The sequence below is a fragment of the Homalodisca vitripennis genome, chromosome X, assembly GCF_021130785.1.
Source record: "Homalodisca vitripennis isolate AUS2020 chromosome X, UT_GWSS_2.1, whole genome shotgun sequence".
Taxonomy (NCBI): domain Eukaryota; kingdom Metazoa; phylum Arthropoda; class Insecta; order Hemiptera; family Cicadellidae; genus Homalodisca; species Homalodisca vitripennis.
The window spans coordinates 100,703,088-100,730,400 of NC_060215.1; the positions used below are offsets into that span (position 1 = coordinate 100,703,088).

Sequence of the window (27,313 nt, forward strand, 5' to 3'; positions counted from 1 at the left end):
TAAACTTAAATTATGTTGGACAGTATGAAAAGCAAATGTAGCTTCTTTGGCTGCATACAATAACACTTCAGAACTGAAAGCTTTGTTTTTAAAAATGTTGGTTTTGCCAGTTTTTGAAGCTTTTTTATGTTTTTTTGGCCTCCACATGTTTAACTAAGTCATGATGAACACCATAAGCTATTGAAAACTCAGGATTGCAAACAACAGAGTTAAATTTTTCACCACTGTCTTGTCGAGTCTTTCTAATGAAAGTATACTCATTTTAAGGTCTTCATAAAAACACATTTTCTTTTCTGTTTAATTGCTATTATTCTGTACAACAGTGTTTCATTATTAACTTGCATGTCAAACAAACAGACTTGATCTGGGATAGAAGAGAACTGAATAGTCCCAATGGCGGCAACTCACACTCCACAGCTGACACGGCAGACAGGCGAGATCTTTCCCTTACGGTATAGTGGAGAACACTGTCATTTAAATTGACGTAACATCTTAATGTTAATACACTTTGCAATTGGTAGTTTACTAGTAGCCAGTTTACAAAAAATGTATTACTGGTTCAAAATATTACCAAATACAGGCATATCCCTCTTTTGAGGTTGTATGGTACTCAAAAGTACACATTGTCTGTACAATATACAGATGTATTGCAGCCTTATCTTTGAAGCAATTTTATAAATGCAACGGCACCTATAAAATATAAGTTCCGTTGCATTATACATTTTAAACATATAATATTTTTATCTAAATTCAGCACTTCCACCTAAATCATTATTTAATAACACTTCTATTACGGTGCTCCATTTCCTTGCTCTATTGTTAAAACATAAAATAGCTACTGTATAATCTAATAAAGTCAGTAGTGTAGCCTTTGGAAGATATTTTACATTACCACAATTGATTAGGACTGAGGATGATATGGAATGTTTATACTAAATAGAATGAATGCATAATTAAAATTAAGAGGTTTATAAGTTACAAATTTAATTATCATTTATCCTTCAAAGTTCACGTTCCAAAACTTCATGAAATAAATTTACCAGCAGAAAGCAAGCAAATGCAAACAGATATCACATGAGAAAAAGAATTAAAATAGTTTATAACAGGTTATCCAACATGAAAAAAGAATTTAACATGTTTATTTTTGTTCTCGAATACCTACAGGAGAGCACTCAAATGCTATCTTTTAGATTTCTAGAGAACTATGTGAATAGCTGCATATTTAATACCAGTGCAAGTTGCACTGGTATGTTCACATTAGACCCAAATTGCCAGTATGAGCCCAGCTCGTATGTCTTACCTCATTGGGTTAAATATGACAATTTGAAGTGGCAACAGTCATAAAAGCTAATATATACAAAGTTTCTCTGTGACTAATTCCCTAAATTGTGTGTACTGAATGTTCTTGATTTAACAACTTTTAAAATATACTCATTTTATATTTTGTGATGGTGGATTATTTGGAAGTTCAAGTTTTAAATGTTAATTTTGATGAACTGACGTATTTTTATTTTTTAGGTAGACAGTAGAGCTGATTCAGTAGATAAGAAAATTGCAAGACTTGATGCTGAATTAAAGAAGTACAAAGATCAAATGGCGAAAATGAGGGAAGGCCCAGCTAAAAATAATGTGAAACAAAAGGCACTCAGAGTTCTGAAGCAGAAGAAAATGTAAGTCTGTAATATTACTATGATATAGATCTAGATTATTCATGAAATCAGCACAAATCTAAACTGTTTATAATTGGGTTCGTTAACGTTTATAAAAACAAATCAGTGTAACTGTAAATTATCTAAGATCACAACGATGCCAACAAAAAATCTTACAACCCTACAAAGCCAAGAAGAAATTTTATTAGAAAATGTACAACTTTTTTTCCTTACGAGACTGAATTAAAAAATGTATACTTTGTAATAAACTTTGTTATAATTGTTTACTTTATATTAAAATTGGAATGCGATCTAATAATGGGTTTTAGAGAAATAGAAATTTAAAGTTGGTGCACGGTAAAAACATGATACTTTTTATATTGCAACTGCAATGAATACTATTATTACAGTATTTAAAATACAAATCTGGAGTGTGTATAATGTGAAATTAGACAAGAAAATCAGTAACACGATGGGATTTTAAAAATAAATCAAATGGTTTAATCAATAACATACATACATAATGTTTGTGCTGCAGTAGTTTCTAATTACTGTTACATCAAAATATAAAGCTATGATTCAGGTTTGGGGATAAGCGTAACTAAAAAACATTAATTTTAAGGAAGAAAACAAAGTACAAAAAGCAAATTGACAAATAGCCATTTGATGTCAGTATATATAAAATTACAAATATACCTAGATGTATAATAAGAAGAAGTAAAATAAGTTCAAAGTTTAAGTGTGTAATCGTCATCATATTTAATATCGTAATCTGAGCATTGTAACATGGCCAACCTTAGAGTAAACACCATACTTGCATTGTTGACTTAAAATGATGATGAAACCACTAATCCCAGTACAGGTGCACAAGGATCATCTATTCTTTGTTGTTTTTATTTTTCACAAGTAACGTTTAATGTTGAATTTCTTGAAGGTACGAGTCTCAAGTCGACAATCTAAGACAACAAGCTTTCAACATGGAGCAAGCTAACTTCGCTACCCAGTCACTTAAAGATACACAAGCAACAGTCGTAGCAATGAAGGCTGGTGTTAAAACTATGCAAAAGGAATTTAAGAAAATAAATATTGATCAAATCGAGGTAAGCCAAACTGTGCTAAAGTATAAGATAAGCTATGAGTTATAAAAGTGTGAGTTATAAAAGTACGGATACACTCTGTTTAGTTCTGATGGATAAAGATGAAGGGATGGAACTCGGGGCACCTTTCTAGGAAATAGAAGTGAACTTTTTAGTTACTATTTATTATAACTTTGCTCATTTCCCCAAAAAAAGGGATTTTTACCCGCACAAAACGTCAGCTCGTGGAAATTAATTAAAAATTAATTGAGACAAAACATGAAAGTCCACATTCAGAAAGTAAATAACTTCAATAGACTACCACTGTCCTTATAAACTCAAACCTGTTTTACAGTTATTACCTACTGCAGGGCAGGCCCCCCTTATCTTATCAGTTTTAAGGAAGTCCGTTATCATGTTCAGTTTCTTGTTGGAATTAACAAATTTAAGACATGTTTTTGTGATACTTAACGTTGTGATACTTTATGTGATTGCCACAACGTAGCTGTTCTCTGCATGCCAAGTTCAACGTTTCTTCCCATGCTACACGGAAAACAAAAATTAGTTATTTCAACGTCAGTTTGACGTTTAAATTTGAGTTATCTTGAATAGTTTTTAAGTAACGGCTGTCCAAAATCCTGGCATTCTTTTTCGGAGACCCTTATACATTCTCAAAAAGAAATTAGAAATAGGCAGTGTGGCCATCTTGAAGATAAACAACTTTTGTAACAAGGTAAAATTAGTCCAATCAGTAAGTTTAAGCCATACAACCAATTTTGTATTTCAATTATAAAATTAACTGTATAAAAATGTAATATTTATTTCAAATGGCCTTTATGATCATTTTGAATCCATTTGGCTTGGTTTATAAAAACTTAATTGCTTTAACATTTTATTATAACATTGAAGTGATTATAAAAAAAAGTTAAAACAAACAAATGCCTCGTTTTAGAGGCAACATATACAAACAAAATTATTTGCAATGTGTCTTATATTAGTGTAATTAAAAATTTTTAGATATAATTATTTTGAATCTTTCAAAGTTTGGGCTTGGATCCAAGAATAATTATTTTTGAAAACGGTCATGTTGTATAGCAAAATAACCCTGAGTTAATTGTAAAAGCAAATATTAAAATAAAACTTTTCTATCTTTACAACTCCATTTATTATTGTATAATGTTTAAAGTCTAACATTTCACAGTTTTTCAACCTCCATCTAAAAATCAATTTTTATTTTACTAAAGTGTTTCTTGAAAAGTTTAAAATTATATATATATATATATATATATATATATATATATATATATATATATATAGCATTAATATTTTTACATTTGAAAAATTCAAGAATAAAACCTCGGACATATGGATTTTTAAACTATTTTCATGAGTTAATTTAAGTATGGAATCTGTGTAGTTCACTATTCCAGATAATTATCCTCTCACCTTACATGAAACACTTCATAAAGAGACATAAATACCAGTTAATATATTATTACTAAAGCAGTAGAATTACAACTATCATATAGTATTAACACTTAAGCAAGCAAAACTACATGTCTATATTATAGAAAATATTGTTTTCAGGATTTACAGGATGAAATGGCAGACATGCTAGACATGCACGAGGAGGTGCAAGAAGCACTGGGCCGCACGTACGGGATGCCTGAGATAGATGATGATGAGCTTCAGGCAGAGTTAGATGCGCTAGGAGATGAGATCGCTCTCGATGATGACACCAGCTATCTGGATGAAGTCAAGGCACCTGCAGCACCCAGCAAGGAACCTGGTGCCGACAGTGTCCGTAACAAGGTATTACCTCTGTTCTGTTCACTAGCAGTACAACAATGGTGCTTGTCTTTAAGAAAACATTCTCCAGAACACTCCAGAAACATTCTAGTTCCAGAATTTATAGTTCGATTATCTTTTAGTTAAATAAATTTCATTTTAAAATAAAGTTTGGGCGTTGGAATCAAATTGTTATTATGTTATGTTTTATTAATACTATAAAATATGTGCTTTAATAGCAGTAATGAATGGTAACCATTAAAATGAATTAACAAAATAATTGTTGTCTTTAATAACACTAATCTCTTTAGTGTTATTAATGCAAAAGCATTTAAATCATTGAATTTAATAGAACATGTTGGCAAAATGTTTGTAATGACTGATTCTATAATATTACAAAATTAAGTTAAGAATAATAAATACTTTTTGTAGGGTAAAGTTATGTTGTAAAGTGTGTAGTACCTGAGGTATTTCTTCTGTGCTCTAGAATTGTAACCTTCCGTGCCCCATGTCCTTTTTAGGTCTGTGTCCTATTAAAAAAATTCTTTTAAAATTATAGACCAGGGGAAATATTCTCCCATACTTGTAAGATTGCATGTATGCCATGCAAGGATTCCAATCTTAGCTGGTATAATATGCTTACCTGCCTCTGTCAATGAACATGGTGTCCTAGGGCACTCAAATTTCTGTTAAAATGAGACAAACATGGAAAATTATTTCTTAAACATAGAAACACTTTTGGGTATCCGAATATGCCATCGATTGATCATAAGAAATGCCCTCAATCAAGTCCAGTTCCTTTAACAAGGGTTTTGTGCCCTCCTTTTGTGCTCTACTTGGGGTGTTGAGGGTGGGATATCCGAGGATGTTCGATTTTTGGGTCAAGACTAGAGGGTGCCTCTAGTACTTTTTTAGGTCTGAGCTCTGATCGTTACAATTTAATTCAATCTGGTGTCATGGATTGAAAATTTATTTTACATGCATTGCAGGATTGCATTTCCAAACTACTAAACCGTTTGCAATAATTTAAAAAATAATCTGCTAATGATTATAATGTATATGTGCCATTATCAGTTTCCTGGATTCCTGTTTTCAAAGTATAGTATTTGCAACTCTAGGAACATTTCTTGTTTGATGAATTTATATAAGGATGCTTCTAAAATGAGTTTATATAAGGATACTTCTAAAATGTTGGTTTTCTTTTAACAGAATGATTGATCAAAATACATGTCATAGAATTAAATACATGGACAAAACTAAATACGTTCCACAAAAGTATATTTTAATACTTCTTTGAGCGTTGATCCTGACAAATTAAAAGTATAATCAAAGTAAGATTTTGGTTTTATTTTTGAACATTTTTCGTTTTCTACCCTTTAAGAAATTGTAAAGTATATAAAATGTTAATATATGTCTTTTGCTATAAAAATAAAAATTATAAGAATTGGTCAATAAATGACAAAATTGAGATTTTTTAATCACTGTAAGCGAATTGCTAATAATGCCTTAGAATTTTTATACTTATTATAGGCATTTTATACTCAGAAAGAATTTCTGATATTGTAAGGATTAATGCTAACAATTTTAAGTTTATATGTTACATATGTTGTGATTGAACACATTTTGTGATGCCAAGAATCAAGAATCTTTATTGTCGGCCACAATAACTGCATTGACAATGTCATCAGATGGTTTATACATATACACAGTATAACACCAACATTAAAGAATAAAATAATACATACTACATACTTATGGTAAATAGTACAAGTCACAAAGCATAAAAAATAAAAGAATAAATTGTCTACATTACAAGAAAGCATTTCGTCTACTGTACAAAAAGCTTTTTGTTTTAACCATTTGAGCAAAGCATTTTTAAATTTTGTGCAAGAAACATCTTTGGCCGTTAAACGTAGCTTATTAAATAATTTTACACCAACATAAAAGTATGTGTGTTGGGTCTTAGTTAGTCTAGCATATTCTAAGTCAATAGACAATAGACAATAGACAAATTTCTTTATTACGTGTTCATTAAGAACAGAAATAGGGTCATGAAATACAAGTACAACAAATATTATGTTGTCAGTGTCAATGAACATGGCTGCGCCTCAGGTCATCTTCTCTTGCAGTTATGAATTCTTCCAGCGTGTAGGTTGGCCTGCTCACAAGAAAGTCATGGAGTCGCTTCTTGAGAGCTGCTCCTTTGAGTTGCTTTATTGGTGTTGGAAGAATGTTCCACAGTTTACGGCCATTGTAGCTTGGACTTTTTCCATACAGGGTTGTGCGATGTATTGGCAGGACATAGTTTTTGGAGTTTCTTGTGTTATATTTGTGGTAGTCTTCATTGGTCTGTAGATTTAGCTTGTCAACGTATAAGATAATGTGTAAAATGTATAATGATGTGACTGTTAAGATTCCTAGAGTTTTAAAAGCTTGTCTGCAGCTTTCTTGAGGTCCGAGCTCAGCAAGAATTCGTATAGCTTTTTTCTGTAGAAGAAGAAGTCTGTTATTGTTATTGGCTGAGGATCCACCCCACACCGCAATTCCATACCTTAAATGCGATTCTACAAGAGCGTGGTACGTTGTTTTGGCAGCTTCCAGATCACTAACCCATTTGATTCGCCTCAAGGCATAGATTCCAGTACTGATTCTCTTGCATAGATTATCCACATGTTCTGTCCACGTAAGTTTGTTGTCCAGAACAACTCCCAAAAATGTAACAGGATTTTTTGTTGATATATCAAGTATGTTAGGGATAGGGTCTTTTTTTCTGCTGAAATTTACTTGAATTGTTTTGAAGGGGTTTATTGCTAGGTCGTTACTGTTACAATAATTGAGTGCTTTATTAAGTGCGTTTGTAGCTGTTGCGTGGATTCCCCTGGCGGTGTCATTTTTGACCAGGAGTGTTGTGTCATCTGCATACATAACACAGGTGGTGTGTTGGTCTTGAACATGTTCGGGGAAATCGTTAACAAAGAGCACAAAGAGGACGGGGCCAAGGACCGATCCCTGAGGTACACCACGGTTGACAGGCAATGGGTTGGACTTGACTGTGGTTTTTACACCGCAGCTTGTGGTTTGCACCTCGACAATCTGAGAGCGGCCTGTTAAATAGTTCATGAACCAGTTTTTTGCTCCTCCTACTATACCCAAAGATGTTAGCTTTCTTGCAATTATGTCATGTCCTAAGCAATCGAATGCCTTGCTGTAGTCAAGTAGCAGGGCAGTAACATATTGTTCTTTGTCAATTTGAGTAGTAATAAATTCAACAAGGCTGATTATAGCAGACGAAGTTGACCTTTCTTTTAGAAACCCGTGTTGGCTGTTATTTATGAGCTTTTGGTGATTTAGATGTGCCATGAGTCTATTTAGGACTACTTTTTCTATAATTTTTGAGAATGTCGAGATCAAAGAAATGGGGCGGTAGTTTTTCACATCTGTAGTTTGTCCTTTTTTATATTTAGGGTATACTTTTGATAGTTTTAGTGCTGACGGGAATTCACCAAGGGTGAAAGATTTATTAATTATACTGACTAGTGGTGGTGTGAGTTCATTTACACAGTGCTTCACTATTTTTGAAGAGTACTCGTCTACTCCACTGGAGGACTTTACCTTAAGGGAATTTATAATGGATGTTACCTCTTTGTTATTAGTCAGTTGTAGAATTAGTGGGTTGTTTATGTTTTTTCTTGAAGTGTGGTCCGCTTGATTATTGTCGTCGGTTGGTTGGCGGTTGTTGTTTTGTTTTAGTGTCAGCTCAGCTATTTCAGTGAAAAATTTATTTAAGTGTCCTGCAACTATAGAGGGGTTGTTTGTATTCTCTTCATTTATTGATATGCAGAGTTCATCTGGGTGATCCTTTTTAATTTTCCTCTCTTTGTTTATAATGTGCCATAGGGCTTTACTTTTGTTACTAGCTGAGTCAATTAGTTTTGAATTCGCTTGTTTTTTTAGATCTCGAAGTTTGATATCGTAGTTCTTTTTCTTTCTTGCCATGTCTTCTTTGTCTAAGTTATTCCCTGTCATTATAAATTTACTCAAGGCTCTGAGAAAAATGTCTTTTAGCTCTTTAGCCTCGGAGTCATAGTGTGATTTTACCTGTTTCTTTCTCTGCTCTATTTTTTTCTTGGGACAGGCAATGTCAAGAGCTATTTGAAGGGTATTGGTAAAAATGTTGTAGGCTACGTCTGTATTAGGGGCATAGTGGATATTGTCCCAGTTTTTGTTTGACAAGAGGGATTTCAGATTGTTTAGGTTGGCTTGGCTAAAAACTCTTCTAAACGTGGTCTGTGAACTGTTGTTAATTTTGCAAGTGTTTATTTTAAGTACTTGTGCCGTGTGATCTGATAGACCTGTCATAACAATGTTTGTGTCATTGCCGTCAGGTAGATTAGTACATATGAAGTCAATGGAAGTGGCTGTTTCATGCGTAATGCGTGTTGCAGGTAGGAGGAGTCTTCGGATGTTGTGTGTAATTAGTTCATCCTTAAGTAGGGTGTTTTCTGTGGTGTCTTTCATGTCGTCTATATTTATATCTCCCATGATCACTACAGGTTTGTTATGGGCTTCTATGTGGTCAAGGATATTTGATAGGCTGTTTATACAGGATTTGGCACTCTCTTTTGGGGAACGATAGATTCCAAGAAAGTAAATGGTTTCCTCCATGCATTTAACTTTGGTCATTGCCGCTTCACAACAGAGCTCCTGACATAAGTGGGAGACACCAATGGCTAGGGCATTTTGTACCAGGGGCTGTTCGACATAGATAGCGACCCCACCCAGTTTGTGGTTTTGCCGACTGAATTCCGCTATTAGTGAGTAGTTTTCAATTTGGGTGCATCCTCAGATGCTCCTTTTTTAGTCCGTGCTCCGTTAATATGACTAAGTTTGGTTGTGTTTCATTAAGGATGTGGTTTAGGCGGTCTACCTTTTTTCCTAACCCACAGATGTTTTGATGTAGGACTGTTAGCTGAGTATTTGTGATTTTTTTAAAGTCGAGTTTATGAATATTCTGGTTTTGAACTTGCTTATTTTTTGGTTGACCTGGCCTAAAAAAAGTTCTCTAGTCTTGGTTGCCTGTGAGTTTGGTTTTTGTGTGTCATTGCAGATCTTGCTTCGCCCGTAACTTTGCTGTAAGGCCTTGGTATCTGTCGCCGTGAAGTTTCCAATCGTGGAAGTTGGGGGTAACTAGTTTTCATTTGTTTGTCCTTCTTCCCATTTAGTGGCACTTACTGGTGGTTGTTTGTAGTTTGCTTGAGGTATTGTATTATGAGAGCTTGCCTGTGGATAGTGAATAATTATGTCATCAATGGCTTCATTTATAGTGTGAGGAGCAGGAATGGTACAGTGTCGGTGCATCTGAGCCTCGACCAGGATTTGGTTTTTGTCATTATTAGTTATAGAATTTGCTTGTGGTGTTTGGTGCATATAATTTGCTGTATCCACTCCAGGTAGATTCCCTGTCTGTTCAGTTGTCGTAATGAGAGCTTGTTTGGATTTAGCAACTTTTAGTGAGACACTAAACTGGTTTTTTATTTTACCTTGTATTTCTCTGATTTTGGAGGTATTCAGCTTATGAGTTCGGAATCTTTTTGTGCTACTAGGTGTTTGACTGTCTATTAAGACTTGTGGATCCTTTGCACAGTTGTGCTGTTTAATTTGATCATTAAGTAGCGTTAGTGAAAGTTCTATACAATCCAGCTTCTTTTCCAGCTTTGCCAGCTCTTGAGCCACTGGTGTTGGACTTGACGGTGTTATTGTGTAGGCTGTGGCTGTTTGTATGGTTTGCTTTTCTACATTTTTGAATTTCTTTCAGTCTTGTTGGTTTTTGTCCAGCAAATCTCTTTGTCCAGATTTTTCTCTTTTGAGGTTAAGGATTGTTTGTTCTAGTTCTGATATTTTATTTGCTTGTTCATCATAAATGAGAGTCTGTCTTGTGTCATGTTCCTCATAAAAGTTTTGTAGTTCTTGTCTATTTTGTTTTTACTTTGTGATCTGGGCTATAGCTTCCTGTAGTTTTATTCCCAATGCTTCAATTTTATGTAGGCTCAATTTTTTTCCTCGGCTTCAGTTCGATCCTCCAGTGTTGCCTCCATTTCAGAAAGTTTAGCCTCCAAAGCTGAGTTTCGGATGCTTAAGTCCTCCACATCCTTTTTCAGCTCCAAGTTCTCCGCCAAAAGGAGACTACCCACCTCGGCCGCCAATGCCAGGGATGTCTCAGGGTCATCTTCCTCTTGTCCCTCTTGATCTCTTACCTTTGTTTTTACAGCACTCAAACTCAGCTCCAGATCAGACTTAACTGTGTTTCTATTTGCCTTGACCTTGTGGTATCCTGATGGGCTGGGTGTCTTAAATGTGGGAAAAAGTTCTGATTCTCCTATTGCCACAAAGGTTAATTCTGACATAGAGCCGTTTTGGGCAGTCATTGAGGTCTTGCAATTTTCACATGCCCATGTTTTTATTTCATCTTGGGTCAATTTTTTTAGGCGCTTGTCAGATATATTCACACAGCCACCATGGTACCACTGGCTACAGGACCCAGTACATATTATACCGGAGTATCTTACCCCAACACTGCAAACACCACAGGGGTATTTGGAAGTTTCCGAATTCGTTTTTGGCATGTTAATAGTTCTTTGTGACAGATGTAAATCAGTTTCTAAAAGTTTAAAATAATAATAAAAATTGATCAGTTTGATTTAATTCTGTTTGGTCTTGATATCTGGTAGAATAATCATGACTAGAATTTCTAAGACTGTTTCAAGATTTTCTTTAACAAACATTAAACTTTGAAATATAAACATTCAAGGTACAGTAAGAATATTATGTTCTTTAGGTTTACATGAGTTACTAAAGGCTATATTGAAAATTGTGCGTACAGCTCTCTTTTGGCATAGAAAAACCTCCTTAGCACCAGTTGAATTACCCCAGAGGAGAGTTCCATACAAAAGGTGTGAGTGGAAAAGTGCAAAGTACGCTTTTAATAGCAAGGTGAAGCTAGTACAAGTTTTGAGTTTTTTTAACAGAAAAATTACTCTGGATAAATGGGTACAAAGAATATCTGTGTGATTTTTCCAGGTAAGCTTAGTGTCCAGGTTGATTCCAAGTAGCTTAACAGAGTTATGTACAGAGTTATTTCTTAAACTAAAAGTAATACGTTCAGTCTTATCTTCGTTAATTTTTAAGCCATTAGCGGAAAACCAGAGGTCAGACCTTTCCTTCATGTAGCCAATCATAGCCGAGTTAATTTCAGAGAGCAAGTTAGAGCACATCAAGGTAGTGTTGTCAGCGTAGAGTACACTTTTATTAGGCACAAATTTGGGAAGATCATTAATGAAGACCGTGAATAAGAAGGGACCCAGGACAGAGCCCTGGGAGACCCCGCTTATAACCTGCTTAAGGTCCGACCTCTGATCACCTATTTTAACAAACTGGTACCTATTACTAATATACGAGATAAATAGTGGAAGCTCATTGCCCTCAATTCCATAGTAATTTAGTTTTCTGATAAGCTTTTGGTGGGGCACAGTATCAAAGGCCTTGGTTAGATCTAAGAGTAAGGCACTAATTTCTTCTTTTTTTTTCAAAACTATGAATAATTTATGACACCACACTTTCAACAGCCTTAATAGTGGATAAATTATGTCTAAAACCAAATTGTGCTGACAGAAGTAATTGATTTTGTTCAAAGTAATGTTCAATCTGACATTTAATAATACTTTCAAATAATTTAGATATAACTGGTACCAAGGCGGTAGGTCGATAATTATTTACATTAGTTCTGTCTCCTTTTTTATATATAGGCACAGTTACTGTTACTTTTAAGCATTGTGGAAAGACTCCGGTGTGAAACATCCAGTTTATAAGATAAGTTAAAGGATACAATATTTCCCTAATTATATCTTTAAGTATAAAATTAGATAGTCCAAATACATCCTCAGCCCTGGAGTTACTTAGCCTGATAACAGTATTTAAAATATCAACAGGATTTACAGTATGCCATTTAAAAGGCAGAGCCTTTGGATTGTTTACACCGGATGACTCCAGCATGTCACTTACACTAGCTAAATTTAGACTAACATTATCATTAGGCCTATTGACATAATTACAAATATTGATAAAATAATTATTAAAATCACTGACAGATATGGGGGGTTCGGTCTGGGAGCATTTCTTACGAGTGCACCTTGTTTCGTTATTAATCACAGTCCAAGCTGCTTTGCACATGTTTTTTGACCCCAATATAAATTCATCGTTAGCATTCTTTTTTGCTATGTCTATTTGGGCACGATAAAACTTTTTAATCCTTTTGTGGACCTCCATTAAATCAGGATTAAGTTTACACTTATCATGACTTACATCTAGTAGTAACTTGATTTTAGTTAAAAAAGGTGTGTACCAATGTTTGGACTTCAAGATCTTATTGCTAGGATTCTTAGTTTTAACTTTTTTCAAGGGACAGCACTCATTAAAATAGCGAGACAAAATCTCCATAAAATTATTAAAGGCTACATCAAAGTTTTCAGCAGCTACAATTACATTATTCCAAACAATATTACTTAGCCTACATTTAAAATTTTCAACATTAAAATCGTTTAAACTCTAACACTAATGTTTGACTGTACAGATTTATTGGTAGGTAGAGAAGAGTTGCGCAAAGAAGTACAAGAAATTTAAGTCTCAAAAGCAAGCCTAAATGATCAGATATATGACATTGTACTGTATCACAGCTAAACATTGTCGGATGCAGGTTAGATATAAAATTATCTAAACATGAGTCCCCTCTAGTGGGAAGGTTATTGAGGCAAAAACAGTCAAAAGATTTCAGCATGTTAATAAACTTAACTGACATTGAGCAACATTTCCTGGGATCAATGTTTATATCACCAGCTATGACAATCTTAAAATTACGATACTTAACATTATTGCTAACAAAATCAAGAAGTTGAGTTAGTTTATCAACAAAACGTTCAATAGAAGAGTCAGGGGTACGGTATACAGACACAATTCATAAACTTATACTTAAAAAAACAATCATTACAGCTTCAAACTGTTTTGTTTCACAAATAAAATCAACATTTACAACCGAAAAAGAGTGTTCAAAAGTCCCCTGTACAAAAATTGCACTTCCACCATATGAAGAAGTCCTGCAAAAACTAGCCGCTAGGTTAAAATCAGCTGGAGAGTAAAAATTAATTTCTTCTACCGTACACCAGTGTTCATTAACCCAAAGAATGTCACACTTAGTGGTGCTGTTAAAAATGTCAATCAAGTTTACTTTATTTTTTATAGATTGGATATTAATGTGAGCTAAGTTTACCTCAGTTTCACGATATGTAGAGGGCCTATCAGCTTGCAGACCATTTAAAGTAGACTTAGGTTGGTATAAAGGAGACGAGCCTATTAGGTTTATGTACCTGGTTCCATTACATGACCTGGTTCCAAAAAATGTCCTTCAAGAGCACTTTTGCGGGAATACCTGAAACGACTTATATAGGTACCGGTTGGCCAGGTATCAGGATCGTAAATGTTTTCCCATAGTGATAGGGGGACTCCGACTTTAAATGAACTATAACCTGGAAACCTGTTCTTTAGTTTCAAAATTTCATAATTACCATTGACAATTTCATTTAAATATTCTTTCACATCATCACACTGCACATTCTCAGCAAATATAGATGCAAAAATATATCTATGTTTCTCAGTAACTTGTAACTTATTCACAAATGCACGTCCCATTAAAAACATAGGTTTTTTGTTAGTAGTCTTAGCAGGTCTATTATTATTACTAGTTTGCAAAGCATTAGGATTCCATTTTTTGTATTTAACCTCAATAAAATTTTCATTACTATTTACATGTTCCTTTTCTTGATTCCCTTGTTCCATGTCCAGAGTTTCAGATAACTCAACACAGTCCACCAAACCAACAGTTGTTCCTTTATTTCCAATGCCGCTGCTCACCACTGCCTTTACAATGTTCTGGTTTTTTTCTTTGTTAGTTGACGAAATCATGTTTGCTACAGGATCAGCTGGCCACATTGTTAGGCTTCTGCTATTGCCGACAGCTGGCTGATTCTCTGACGCAACTACTGTAGTCAAATCCCAACTGTTGTTTCTTACTTTTCCAGATTTATGATTAAGTTGTCTATTATCTTCTTTAACTATGGGGAAGGAGCTAATTATTCTATCTGTGGATTTTAAAACACTAGAAAAAGTCATTTGTTTATCGTTACTTGTTAGTATATTACCAATAGCCTCTGTATGGTTACCCACTGTTGACGAAAGCTTATTATTCTCGGCTTCTAAAACTTCAAACGATTTCATAGCTCACGTTGATTTTGTATTAAGTCCAAAATTTGGTCTGTTAAAATTTTAATATGAGAGAAACAATTACACGAACCACTGTCATCCTCCTTTTGGGTTTTTGTAACCGATGTCATTGGTCTTACATATAACATAAGACAACCTATAGTTATGAACTCCAGGCAAGTAATGACACTAAAATTAAATGGTTCGTCATTTTAAGATTTTAAAATCAATCTTCAATAGTCTTGAGATTCCAAACGTGTGTCAAAGGTGGGCTTCTCCTTTTGATATGTTTCTTTGTAATGCTAACATCATTGTATTGTATGGTTTAAATTTGTTATTGACGATAGAAGGGTTGAAAGGATAACAGGATTTTGAACATTTGCCATCGTTATAGGTTATAAAAGGTATAACACAACGTTTTAAAGATTGAAATATATCTTCTTCGTCAGGTGGAGGATTTATTAATACATACAAAAATAACGAACAGAAAGATGTAAAGAAGGAAAAGAAAAGGGTTCAAATGTACTCAAAAGCCGCTTGGAGTCCACTTCAGACGTTGTCACTGCACACGATGCAAGTCCCGAGCACAAATCACAAGTATGAGGATAACATTCACACATCACACTAGCACAGGCTACAGTATTTTATGCATATGTGTTATTGTTTTTGAGAGATAAATTTTTGTTGGTCTGAGTTTTTCAAGTTTAGAAATTTTCCTTTTCTTATCTGAGTCTAAAATGTTGTTACATCTATTTTGGATGCTCTAAAGGATGTTTAATAAGTTCACTGCCAATTAAATTTGTGAAAAGTTTGGTTTTAATTTCATTACTAGTTTGGAGAGGTTTTTTTTCCCTGGTGGTGATGAGCAATTCTTTCTTTAAGTAAAGATTTAGACACATATGCAATTATTTTGCTGGCCTTCTTGCTCTAAAAAGGTGCTTTGAGAGAGAAACCCTTAGGCATTAAATTTTCATTCGTACATTTATGTACAAAGGTCAGATGGTTGGAATGCTTAGTTGATTTGAGGTGCAAGTTTTCAAGTTCACTGATTTGTTTACTGGTTTTGGGTCTGTACTGAGTATCAATTCTTTGTTTAAAGTTTGTTATTGACAATGGAAGGGTTGAAAGGATAACAGGATTTCGGACATTTACCTTCGTTATAGGTTATAAAAGGTACAACACAAGGTTTCGAGGATTGGAATCTATTCTCTTCATCAGGTGGGAGATGTATTAATAATACATAAAAAAATTACGAACAAAAGAAATAATGAAGGGAAAGAAAAGGGTTCAAACATACCCAACAGCTGCTTGTAATCCAGTCCAGGCACTGTCAATGCACAAGATGCAAGTCCCAAGCACAAATCACAAGTACGAGGATAACAATCACACATCACACTAACACAGGCTTCTGTGGGATACAAACAAGAATGGCGATGTTGGCTCTTTTATCAGCACCGTGTAGTGTCATCTGAAACAATGCCATCCGTGATCTCAGTCACTCGGTGACATGTACCTGGAGCTCCTCATTTTTTGTCAAATTGCAGGTCTTCATTTTCGGGAACAAGTGAAAATTACTTGGAGCAAGATCAAGATTGTAGGGTGGATGAGTAAAAACTTCCCAGTTGAACGAGTTCTAGAGTTCTTGTATACGGTTTGCCGTATGAAGTCGGTCATTGTCTTGGAAAAGAAAAATTTTGGATGACAGTTTTCCTTGGTGCTTGTTTTGGACAGCTGTCCTAAGGTTTTGTAAAGTTTGGCAGAACCGCTCAGAGTTTATTGTTGCGCCACCCTCAAGAAAATCAATAAGAAGAACACCTTGCCTGTCCCAGAACACTGTTGTTGCCATGATCTTCCTTGCTGACATTGTTTTGCAAACATTTCCTTGGCAACCTGTGTGCCGCTACTCCATGGACTGTAATTTTGTCTCACATTTTACATATTTCAACCAGGTTTTGTCTCCTGCTATGATTCAATGCAGTATTGCATCACCATGATTTTGGTAGGCTTCGACAAACGTCAAAGCTACCCTCAATCGTTGTTTTTTATGATGATCTCTAAGCATTTTTGGCACCCGTTTTGCACAAAATTTGTGGTAGCCTAGCTTATGTGAAACAATAACAAACAATAGAGTGTGCAAACTTGTAGGAAACGTAGAGAAAGCTCAGTTATTTGTTGGCTGTGTGTGTGAAGACAACGGTTTTCACAAATCTTTTATTCAACTTTGGCGATCAGATCATCAGTAGCAATGCTCAGATGTGTACTCTTCTCTTGTTCATAAATGTTTGTTCTGCCATTTTTAAACTGAATGTACCACTTCCTGAGAACATTCAGTCATTGTGTTGTTCCCGTACACTGCACACAGTTCCCAATGAATTTATATTAGTTATAAGTTTTTTCCTACAAAACACAGACCGTACTTCACAATTGGCGAGATTTTCGACTGTAGCACACATTTCAAATTTGTGGACATCGGGAGATGTTCCCGTTGTCACGCCTGGACGCTGGTTGAGATGCCGAGCATGAGCATACCAATATGTATGTGATTAGTGCGTGCCTGGTGGTGTCAGGTGGACAAGTTCTTTACTTTCTGAATAGCCTTGTAGTTTGGCTTGTTTTCCTTCTTTGGATGAGTTTTAGCTAACAAGTAAAATTTTTATTTTCTCGGTTGTTAGTAAGTAGAGCACGGAGGAGTAGTGATAAATTAATCCTATAAAATATACTTAGTGAAGGTTTATGCAGTTGTATAATTCCACATTTGTTTCAAACACTCCAAATTAATTTTAGCTTACCCTCTCATACAACATTCGAAGCTCATTTTACTAGAATTCATCTCAAAATGTTACTAATTTTTATAAGTTTCATGCATTGTAAGTAGTTACAACTCAAGACCTTATGCTAAAATAATTAGACCTTATTAGTTGTTAAAATTCTGGCTTAAGGTTTAGTTGTAAACTGAAGTTTAATTAAAATTTTGAATCAAATAATTAATATTCACTTTCTACGGCATTTAGAATTGAGATTTTAAAAAGATATTAAAAATATATGACCGCTTTTTTTAAATAACTAAAATTGTTGTGTTTATATAGGATGGTGTGTTGGTGGATGAATTTGGCCTTCCTCAAATTCCTGCATCATAATTCGACAAAGAAATGTCATACTACACAAAATATGCCTGACTTTAACATCTGCTGCAAACTTCAAGTCAGTTACCTCTAGACTTCTGGAACACGTCTGTTGATTGCTTTAGATTTTTATTATGCAATGTTGTTATGCTTGATTAAAGTATTTTGTTTTTAAAGATTTCATTAAAATAAGTGTAAAATACTACTACAGATTATGGAAAGTGACCCAGGATTACTCATGAAACAAGTCATTACTGTAAACCCTACTTGTCTTTTTGAGTGTTTACTCACATTCTAATCTGTCGAAATGGTCATAGAGTGTTATAAGGAGTAACATTTACAATATACATGTTTTGTTTTTGTGTTAACACATTTTGGTGTAGTATGTGTACTGTAAAAAACCGTGAAGAGTCAGATCCTTAATACTGTTTTTTCTTTTAATTGGCTGTGTCAATAAAGTGTACGTATTATGTGGCTCTTACACGGACAGGTATAAAAGGGATAGGGAGACTCGCCTATACATAGTCCCATACTTGCCAAGTTCTGGAGTTATATCTTGTGATGTATCTGACCTTGAAGTGAAATAAGTGGAATAATTATAATTTTAATTGAACATGTTTTTAATCATTATTAGCATGATAAGTTTTAAGTACACATATATGGAGAAATAAATATATACCATCACTAAAAGATAAACAAAATTGAGCAAAAACAAACTACATTTAACTTGAGTTTTTATAAAATCTACCTTTATAAGGGAAAAAACTGTAATATATCTTATTAAAATTATTACAAAATCCTTTAATTTTCTCATGATTTAACTAAAATCTACAAAACATATAGCCAGTGTATTATACTGATATTTGAATTTAAAATGAGTGAAAGAATCTTAATTTTATCGTATTAACCTCAAATCACCAATTTAATCCCTCAACAGTACACCTAAAAAGCAATACAATGATTAGTGGTAAACTGGCTGCAACGCGCACAACTACAGTGACCCATCTATCCACACATAGACAGTTTTATCTATTAACATATCCACTTATGAATGGTTAAAGTCCTTTTTTGCCATCAGAATGTAAAATAGTCAGATGAAAGATTCATCCATAGAATGGGAGGGCAGTGATATAGCTATAAGAAAGGTAAGGCTGTTGTTTCGTCATAAAATAGTAAAATGTGTACAGAAAAATAATCATTTCCTCTTATTTTGGTTAAGGTATTTGCATCTTTGTTGCTACAAATATTGAACATATAAAGGACAGAAATGTTTGAGAAAATCCAAAAAATGTGCCCAATGCCTTACATTTTATTTAAAGAATACAATGTAAATTTAAAATAGTGTGCAATATCTTAACAATACATAATATTGTAATATCGTTACAAATATTTTCAATCTATATTTAATAGTAAAAAAGTGTTCCCTGTGAGATCAACCAAAGAATGTCTGCTATCTCAGTTTAAATGAGACATTGGTCTATGAACAAATTAGGAACCACAAAAAGAATAATATATGACATCCCTCTTCTTTCAGTTATTTAAATATCTATAAAGTCTACCTAAAATGTAATTTTGGAAATGGATGAATCCAAAGATAGAATGAGGTATCCCATGTGGCTCTGATATTCTTCCCATCATGTTCCTTCTGAAAGCAAACTATTTGTTATATTCAATCATTCAAATTTTGTATGTAAACTAAATGTATTCATTGGATACCATTTCTATATACTCATCAGTTCTAGGAAGAATGTTGATCATCTTTACTGCTTAAAGTTTGTGTCTTTGATGTATGAAGGTAAGATGCTGAAATATGTTCCTTATCAGTTCAGTGTACTGGTAGAGTGAAATATAACATCTGGCAGTTTTTATATGTTTCATAGTTTGCCCTGGTCAAATTTTTTCAATAGGCATACACTTATGGCGTCTAATATGTATAAGGACATGACAATGAAGATTAAAAGGTCAATCAAATCAGTTCTATAGCTTTTCTTGTTTGCAGTCCAGTATCTAGTTGAAATTTTTAAGTACAACCAGAGATCTACGTATGTGTGTTGCACTTGGTTTTGGTCCCAAAATATAAAATTGAGTTCTCAAAAGAATGTTATAGCTGTAATCAAGATAATAGAATTTGTCTCATATATATATTTTCAATCGGTAGCAAGATATGTAAATAATTCTTTATGGCAGTTGCACTAAAATTCAGGATATTTAAGTTCTTCTCTAAAAGGGGTTTTCAAATGATAACACATAAGGTTCCTTAGTTAATTTCAGCTTTGTTCACTCTTAATAATGTGCTGTTATAAAATTTAATAATTTAGAGGAAAACAAGTACAGCAGTTTCCATTCCTTAGTAAAAATAGTCAGATATCATCTAGTCTTATTATTAAACTTAAATGTAATAATTGAGAATTGTAAATAAACAATTAGATCAATATTATTTTATCATTCCAACATTAAAATGATTGAATCATTGGTTTCTGTAAAACTGTTCTGTTGAGAGAATCCTTTCATTATGTAAACTTTTAATAAACAATTATGAATGAATTAGTAAGCATTGCTTTATTTTATTAATTGTTAAATTATATTATGTAAAATAAAATGTATAGTATTTTTATATTATATTATTGACAAGGCTATGTGGTGCTGTTTTGAGTTTGTAAATGAAAGGTTTAAGATTTAAGATAAGAGGGAGTTTTGCTGTGTAAGACTAACTTAACAAGTAAAGACATCTGTATTTATTATTCATTACTAAAAACATATTTTAAAAACTTACAGATGTATGTTGAAAGATCATAAATTAAGGTAAACAATTTTTATATCAAAGGTTATGTTTAAATCCTTCTCCTTATTATGAACTTAATTCTTGGAAACAATTAGTGTGTATCGTTTATCAACATTGTGCCCCTTATTGTTACATATGCTTATCCTAAATCCAGTAATATTGTAAATATTTTTATTAATAAATGAAATTATAGAAAAGTAATATGTTTATGTTGCTTTTATCTGCATGTTTCCTACATTATTAGAATGTGATTTTTTATGGATGAGCTATTGTTATTCATCCATAACATGGATTGAAAAATTCAGAGTGATATATTACATTTACTGTAAAATTTTTGTCATCTATGTAATAATTTAATGTGTGTTTACATAAATTATTACATAAACACTAGGGATGTGCAGACTGGTCGGTAAAGCCGACTATCCAGCCACTATTCAGCGATTATTCGGCAAAGAGCGCCTACTATCCAGCTTCTTACTCTGTATGTATTTGTCAAGAAATACATGATTTCTTGTATCAAAAAAACCTTGATTGTTTATTAATATTTTTATTTTATTATCAATCTTACACATTTTTAAATGTAAAGCAAAGTAAAATTTTCTTTGGTAATCGGTTTCTAAAATTACTTGCTTGTAATATATAAAAAAACGTATATGACATTTATCCAACAACATTAGTATCATAATTGACGACAAACATAATACAATATCTTTTTTCTTCATTAAATATTTATTCTTATTTAAATAAGAGAATTTTTTTATTAACAAACTAAGTAATATGAAACCAAGATTGCATGTACCTACACTAAAAAAATGTTAAATATATCGAAAATTCTAAACATTTACGGCTTAATAAAAACAAAAAAGACAGTATTGTATTTAGATGACTTATAACCGTACATAACTTAATGAAATCAAAGTGACAAACAAAAATATCATAATCTTGTTATCTTTTTCAAAACTTACTTATACGTTTTGATCAAACTGTAAATTATGATATAAACAGACTAAAGCTTCTGGCCTATCTGGCAGCAGTTGATTTCTTTTTGTTTTATATATTTTTCTGGCCTCTGAGAACAGCCGCTCAGTGTAAACGGAACTTGCGGGACAACAGACGCATACTTTGGCGATGTGCAGCATTTAAGGGTAACTAGAAGTATTGCGGCTCCGCCCAGTGAAATGGGTCATCATTGCACTTTATTACCAATAACGCACAGTAGGACTGCAGCTCATGAGCAGGCCTTGACTTGTCATCTTGAACATCTTCTATTTTTCTAGTTGCACATTTTTTGTAGCATTGCCAAATATTCCTGTGTGTTGCTGTTTCTGTATTGTCTTCATCGATGGAAGTACTCTGTAGATCATCTTTGTCACTATTGCTCTCATTATCACTTATTTTTCGGAGATTCTAATAAAAATTGAAACCTAATGGTAATGAGATCCTCTGTTTCGAAAAACTGTTGCGTATGTCTTGGATCCAACAATGTAGCCAAGGTGAAGACTGTTATGTTCCACATCTAACTTACTTTTCAATTCATTTTTCAGCAGAACTTTCATTTCCATGATTTCTTTGTTTTCTTCATTGTAAATTTCTAAATATTTTTGTAAGGTTTTCAGATGAGGCATAAACTTCAGACACTGAAGAGCAACTTGAACTTTTAATCTTGGTAACTTCTTCAAATGGCAATTCAGCAATCCAATGCTTTTTTAGAATTTTTTCCACTCTTAAGTAGACGAATTTCCTAAATTTACCTATGTTTCAGCCTGGTATAAAGAAACAACCCGTGTATGTTTGAAACAGTGATATATCATGTAGTATGTAGAATTCCATCTGGTACGTACGTCTTGGACAATCTGGTGGTCTGATTAATTTGGTTCTTGCTGCAAATTGCAAAGTTTTGACTGAGCTTGATTCAAGTGGTTAAAAGTGTATCACAATTTGTTGCGATTTTGCAAGTATTTGACAATAGACAACGGACAAAATTTTTTATTAGTTATCTTAGATATCGGACTGGTGTCACAATACATTAAGATTTTTAATTTGTTTCAAAGTTAACAGATACAGCTGGTAAATATGGATCTGGATGTCGGTATTTAATATGGTTGGTGTAGTGTTTGCTGTTTTTCCCTGCCCACCACGAGAAACTATCATTTGGCATTGGTTACACTTAACTTATTGGAATCTTCGCCCAATTGTTAAAAAAAACTCCATACATGTGACTTTCTTTTTGACTTGATAAAATATTAATCGAGTACTTTCACTTTAACTAATAATAACAGTATTTTCTGTATAAGTACATATTTATTTACACAAAAACACCACCTTGACTTGTACAGAAGCAAAAATCAAGATACAATGTGAAGTAAACAAACAGGTTCTGACACGCTCACAGGCAGCGGTTGTAACTGATGTACGAATCAGTTTTAAACAAAGCGTCAACGGAAATCCCTGAAACCGTGATTGGCTTGGCTGACTAATCGACTGCTTTACAACTGATTAATTAGCTAGTCAGTGAAAGTTATAGTCGGCACAATAAACACACATTAAATAATTGTGAACATAATGAAATTTTTGCAGATGTTAACACTCTCCATGGGTTAAAATAACTTACTCACCCTAAATAGGAAATTGAATGTATTTGTTAATGGTTTTTCCTGTCATTTATTACAGATATTGAGGCAGATATTTGAAGAAAATGGGTCTAATATGGTGATCGACAACTCTTGAAAATTAATATTTAAAAATTAACATACATTATATTTTGTGTGAAATTCAAAGCAATAGATATCTTTTGAGTATTTCCAATGTAACGTTCAGTTTCGGAGGAAGAAATTAATTAAAAGTTTAAAACTAATAATAAACCTGCAAAATTATCATTAAATATCAAATGCTGTTTTAGAAAACTATACATTTTAAAGACATATTCATTATTTGTCTATAACTCATTAATAATCCAAAGTCTAATTTTATTAGCTATCGACAACTGATCGGACAAAGCATTAGGCTCTGCAGGTACTAAAAAAATAAACATAAGGTTAGAATATAATAATACTACCCATATGGGACATACACCACTGTGGTAAACCTTGTTAAATACCATTAATTAAAATTAGTTACGTTTTGTTACAAAATGCAATTTAAGAGGTAGGATAAAGTATAAGTAATGAAATGCACAAAAATGTCCTAAGTTAGTTTTGTGTGCCAGCCACGTTTGTGTCATTTATTCAAATGTGTTCAGCATTATCTGAAGGATGAGCTAAAAAGTTTTCCACAAGTTCTTAACCTTGTTAACGTTTTCTAAATGCGTAAAAAGTCAGCTGGTTGAGAAAATTTGGGCTACTGCAGCATTGAAAGTTTCCTACTTACCGTGAACGTCAGGGAAGCTACAAGAACCAAGAATAACATTCAAGAAAAGGGTGACAATAGATCCTGGATTTGCATTACACTGTGTAGAGGTAACACCATCATGTGCGTAATTACCACATATATTTTGTGGATTATGAGATTGATGACAGAATTACTGCCATTCGGGCATTATGTAGTCGGGGTAAATTGAAATTGGAATCGTCAAGTAGCCAATACAAAAGTTCTTTGATGTTCATCAGCATCAGTAATTTTGGAGGCTCTTAAGTTAATAGAATATTATTAACTTTAATTCAAACTATTCTTTAATCACAGTTTAGTGATCATAATAGTATTAATGTTGTAGTACAAGACGTATCATTGCAAGCCTGGGTTGTGGCAAATAAATTGTGGTTTAATGGACTTAGGCCTGAAATATATGGTTTAAATGTCACATAGATATAGAATACTAATTTCTTGTAACACCACTACTATTACGACCATGAATTTCATTCTCTTTGGCTTGCAATGATATGGTCTTGTGTGATATGGATTGGAATTCTAATCATCAAAATTTAACTCATTTAATACTACTTTCATTCTTATGCCTCTTTAAGGCTGATTAATAATAATTACAGAGTAAATTACCTTAGTAGTGTGAGGTATACTTAAAGAGAAGTGTCCTGCTGAAGCAAGCTAACATGTTTTCAGTCTTGTATGAAATCTGTTAAACCATGTAAGGAAGGTCACTCGAGTTCATAATTTTTAATAATCACTCTGCAAACACATGTACGAGGTTTGTCTGAAAAGTATCTGGCCACCCTTTGATGGCCGATTATTACACAACAGACCACCTCAGATTGATTATGGGGTTGGAAGGGGTCTGTGATAGACAGTGTTCTGTTTCATATGTTTTTTATCATATAAGGTGGTGTATTTCACTATGTCTGACGTTTTGAGCAAATAGTTTACTTACTGACACTTGGTCATTCTGCATCAGAGATAATCTCTGTGATACTAAAAGCTTATAATGTTGAATTTATGGATAATACTTAGTTCAAATAGTATTTTGTATGATTTTTTACTGCCACACAAACATGTTCAATGTTTGCTAGATTTCTGGCCATTACAGGCCTGCCAAGGTCATTCTTCACTCAAATGTGGCCATCTTTGGTTTGCGTAAACCACTCTTTGATTTGATTAACAAAAAGTTTCTGGCAAAATTTCATGTTACCTCTTTGCTTACAACATTCAATCATACTGGAGTGCGACATAGCACACTTTATAACATACAAAGCTGAGCACAGTGAATTCTTGCTGGTGGTCTCTGAAGGATCCCCCTGTAATCTATCTAAGACAGTCAGCGTAATAATTTGCTAATTAAGGGAGGTTGAAAACTTTTCAGACAAACCTTATACACATGTGTATTGACAGAAAATGAAGTACTTGCAAGTAAGGTGATAATGATAATAGTTGACAGTCAACAAGTACATGCTGAGGATGTGTCTACACATTTTGTATTATTTTGTAAACATTTATTTGATTAGTCTCAATCATTTTGTTATTGTTTTAAATGTCTTTTTTTACATTTATATGTGTATGTGCATGTTTAAGTGATTTCTAGACAGTGGTGAGCTGTATTTTTTAACCCTTTAAGTGCTGTGTTTTCAACGGTGCTGTCATCCTGTACTATTTGTCACACACAGAGGTGCTCCACAGCCAGCTTACATGTAGCGTGTTTCTCAACATGATCAACTTCAGCAACATCTTCATTTATGAAACTCCCACTAGAATCACCTGATTCGTCACGTCACATCGTGGTTAATAAATTGAGTCCACATCTCAATGTCTATTATTCTTAGAAAAAGTTACACACTAATATATGCCCAACTCACAGCAACGCATTTGGAAAAATTTATCAAATATTGCTATCATTATTACAAATAATACCTGCCATACCAACTGAACCACAATTAAAATAGAAAATTTTAAAAATTATAGTAGCCACTTCAAAAACTAGAAAACTATAATGTTCTGTTTCTAACGTCCAGGAAAACTTCACCATATGTTTTTGTGATAGTTCCTTAGTAGAACATTAGAGTGTAGTAGCAATTAAACAGCACTATTGTGGATGTATAGTAGTTAAAATAAAGACTACTAGAGGCCAATGTGTATCATCTTATACCTGTCAGGCGTCGTGTAGTGAAACAGCTGTTTGGCACATCGTAACATAGGCTTGGCAGTTGGACGCAAAGTGGGATTGCCCATGTTGACAAGGGCATGTCATTTAAGGGGTTAAAGAGGTTATAAAAAATGTTAAGTTTACAACCTGAGTAGCAGGCTTATTAGGGTCTGATTATAAAAATAATCAAAACACATTATAAACTTGGTTTTAGAGCTAAATCAATGATTATTTCCATGTAAATTTTTAAAATTGTTAATTTTGTGTACGTAAGAAATACAGTACACAACAAACCAGATTGTTGCCCGTTATTTACGAAAATTAGACAATTTTTGTTGGCTCATGGTGTACAAAACCGTATAGATTACAGTTACTGGTGCTTTGACAGGTTACTTAAAACTATTTAATCAGATGGTGAGTGAGTTACACATGCGACTCGGATATAAATTATTAGATTTGCCATTGGCTTGCTGGAGAATGCACTAGCCTCCGGAGATGAAAGCAAATTTAGGGGTAAGAGGAATTAGGTGACTAGTTGAATTTGGATATAAGGTTTGCCAGGAATTATCTACTAAAGTCATAGACACAAAGTGTTGACGAGGGATTATGTTTTAAACAATATTTAAGCATAAATGATTAGTTGGTAAAATGATTTCATGAAATTGCTCTGTGTCTATCTACTAATGTATAGACACCAAGTTTTGACCAAGGAATTAATCCAACAAAGATTTAAGCAAAACGAACTATTTGGTTCATGGAATTAAAATTCACGGTTCCTACCTACTAATACTGCAGACATAACATTTGAAAGTGTGTTACTGAAGAGATAAAGGAAAACCTACTGATTATTCAACAGAAATAATAAAACACTTAATTCTTATCTACTAATGTGCTTCGCTAATGCTCAGTCAATTACCATGGAGGCATATATTCACTGTCTTTGAACCCTGCCTTGCCTATGCAGAAATGAAGTCACTTGCCTATTTTCATTGTCCACAGGCAAATTCATTGTCGAGATATCATAAGGGCAATAAAGCTTTGCTAATGCTCAGCAATGTTGGAAA

At 33.5% G+C, this 27,313-nt stretch overlaps 1 protein-coding gene across 1 annotated transcript in view; it reads left to right on the top strand.

The window, feature by feature from the left end:
* The window catches only part of LOC124369748 (charged multivesicular body protein 5), a 36,426-nt gene extending 15,500 nt beyond the window's left edge, over nucleotides 1-20,926 (top strand). The window contains exons 2-5 of the mRNA XM_046827819.1: nucleotides 1,519-1,670; nucleotides 2,584-2,749; nucleotides 4,313-4,537; nucleotides 17,908-20,926. Coding sequence (XP_046683775.1) covers nucleotides 1,519-1,670; nucleotides 2,584-2,749; nucleotides 4,313-4,537; nucleotides 17,908-17,958 — 594 coding nt within the window. The 3' untranslated portion in view covers nucleotides 17,959-20,926. The remainder of the gene's footprint in view (nucleotides 1-1,518; nucleotides 1,671-2,583; nucleotides 2,750-4,312; nucleotides 4,538-17,907) is intronic.
* The last annotated feature ends 6,387 nt before the right edge of the window (nucleotides 20,927-27,313 follow it).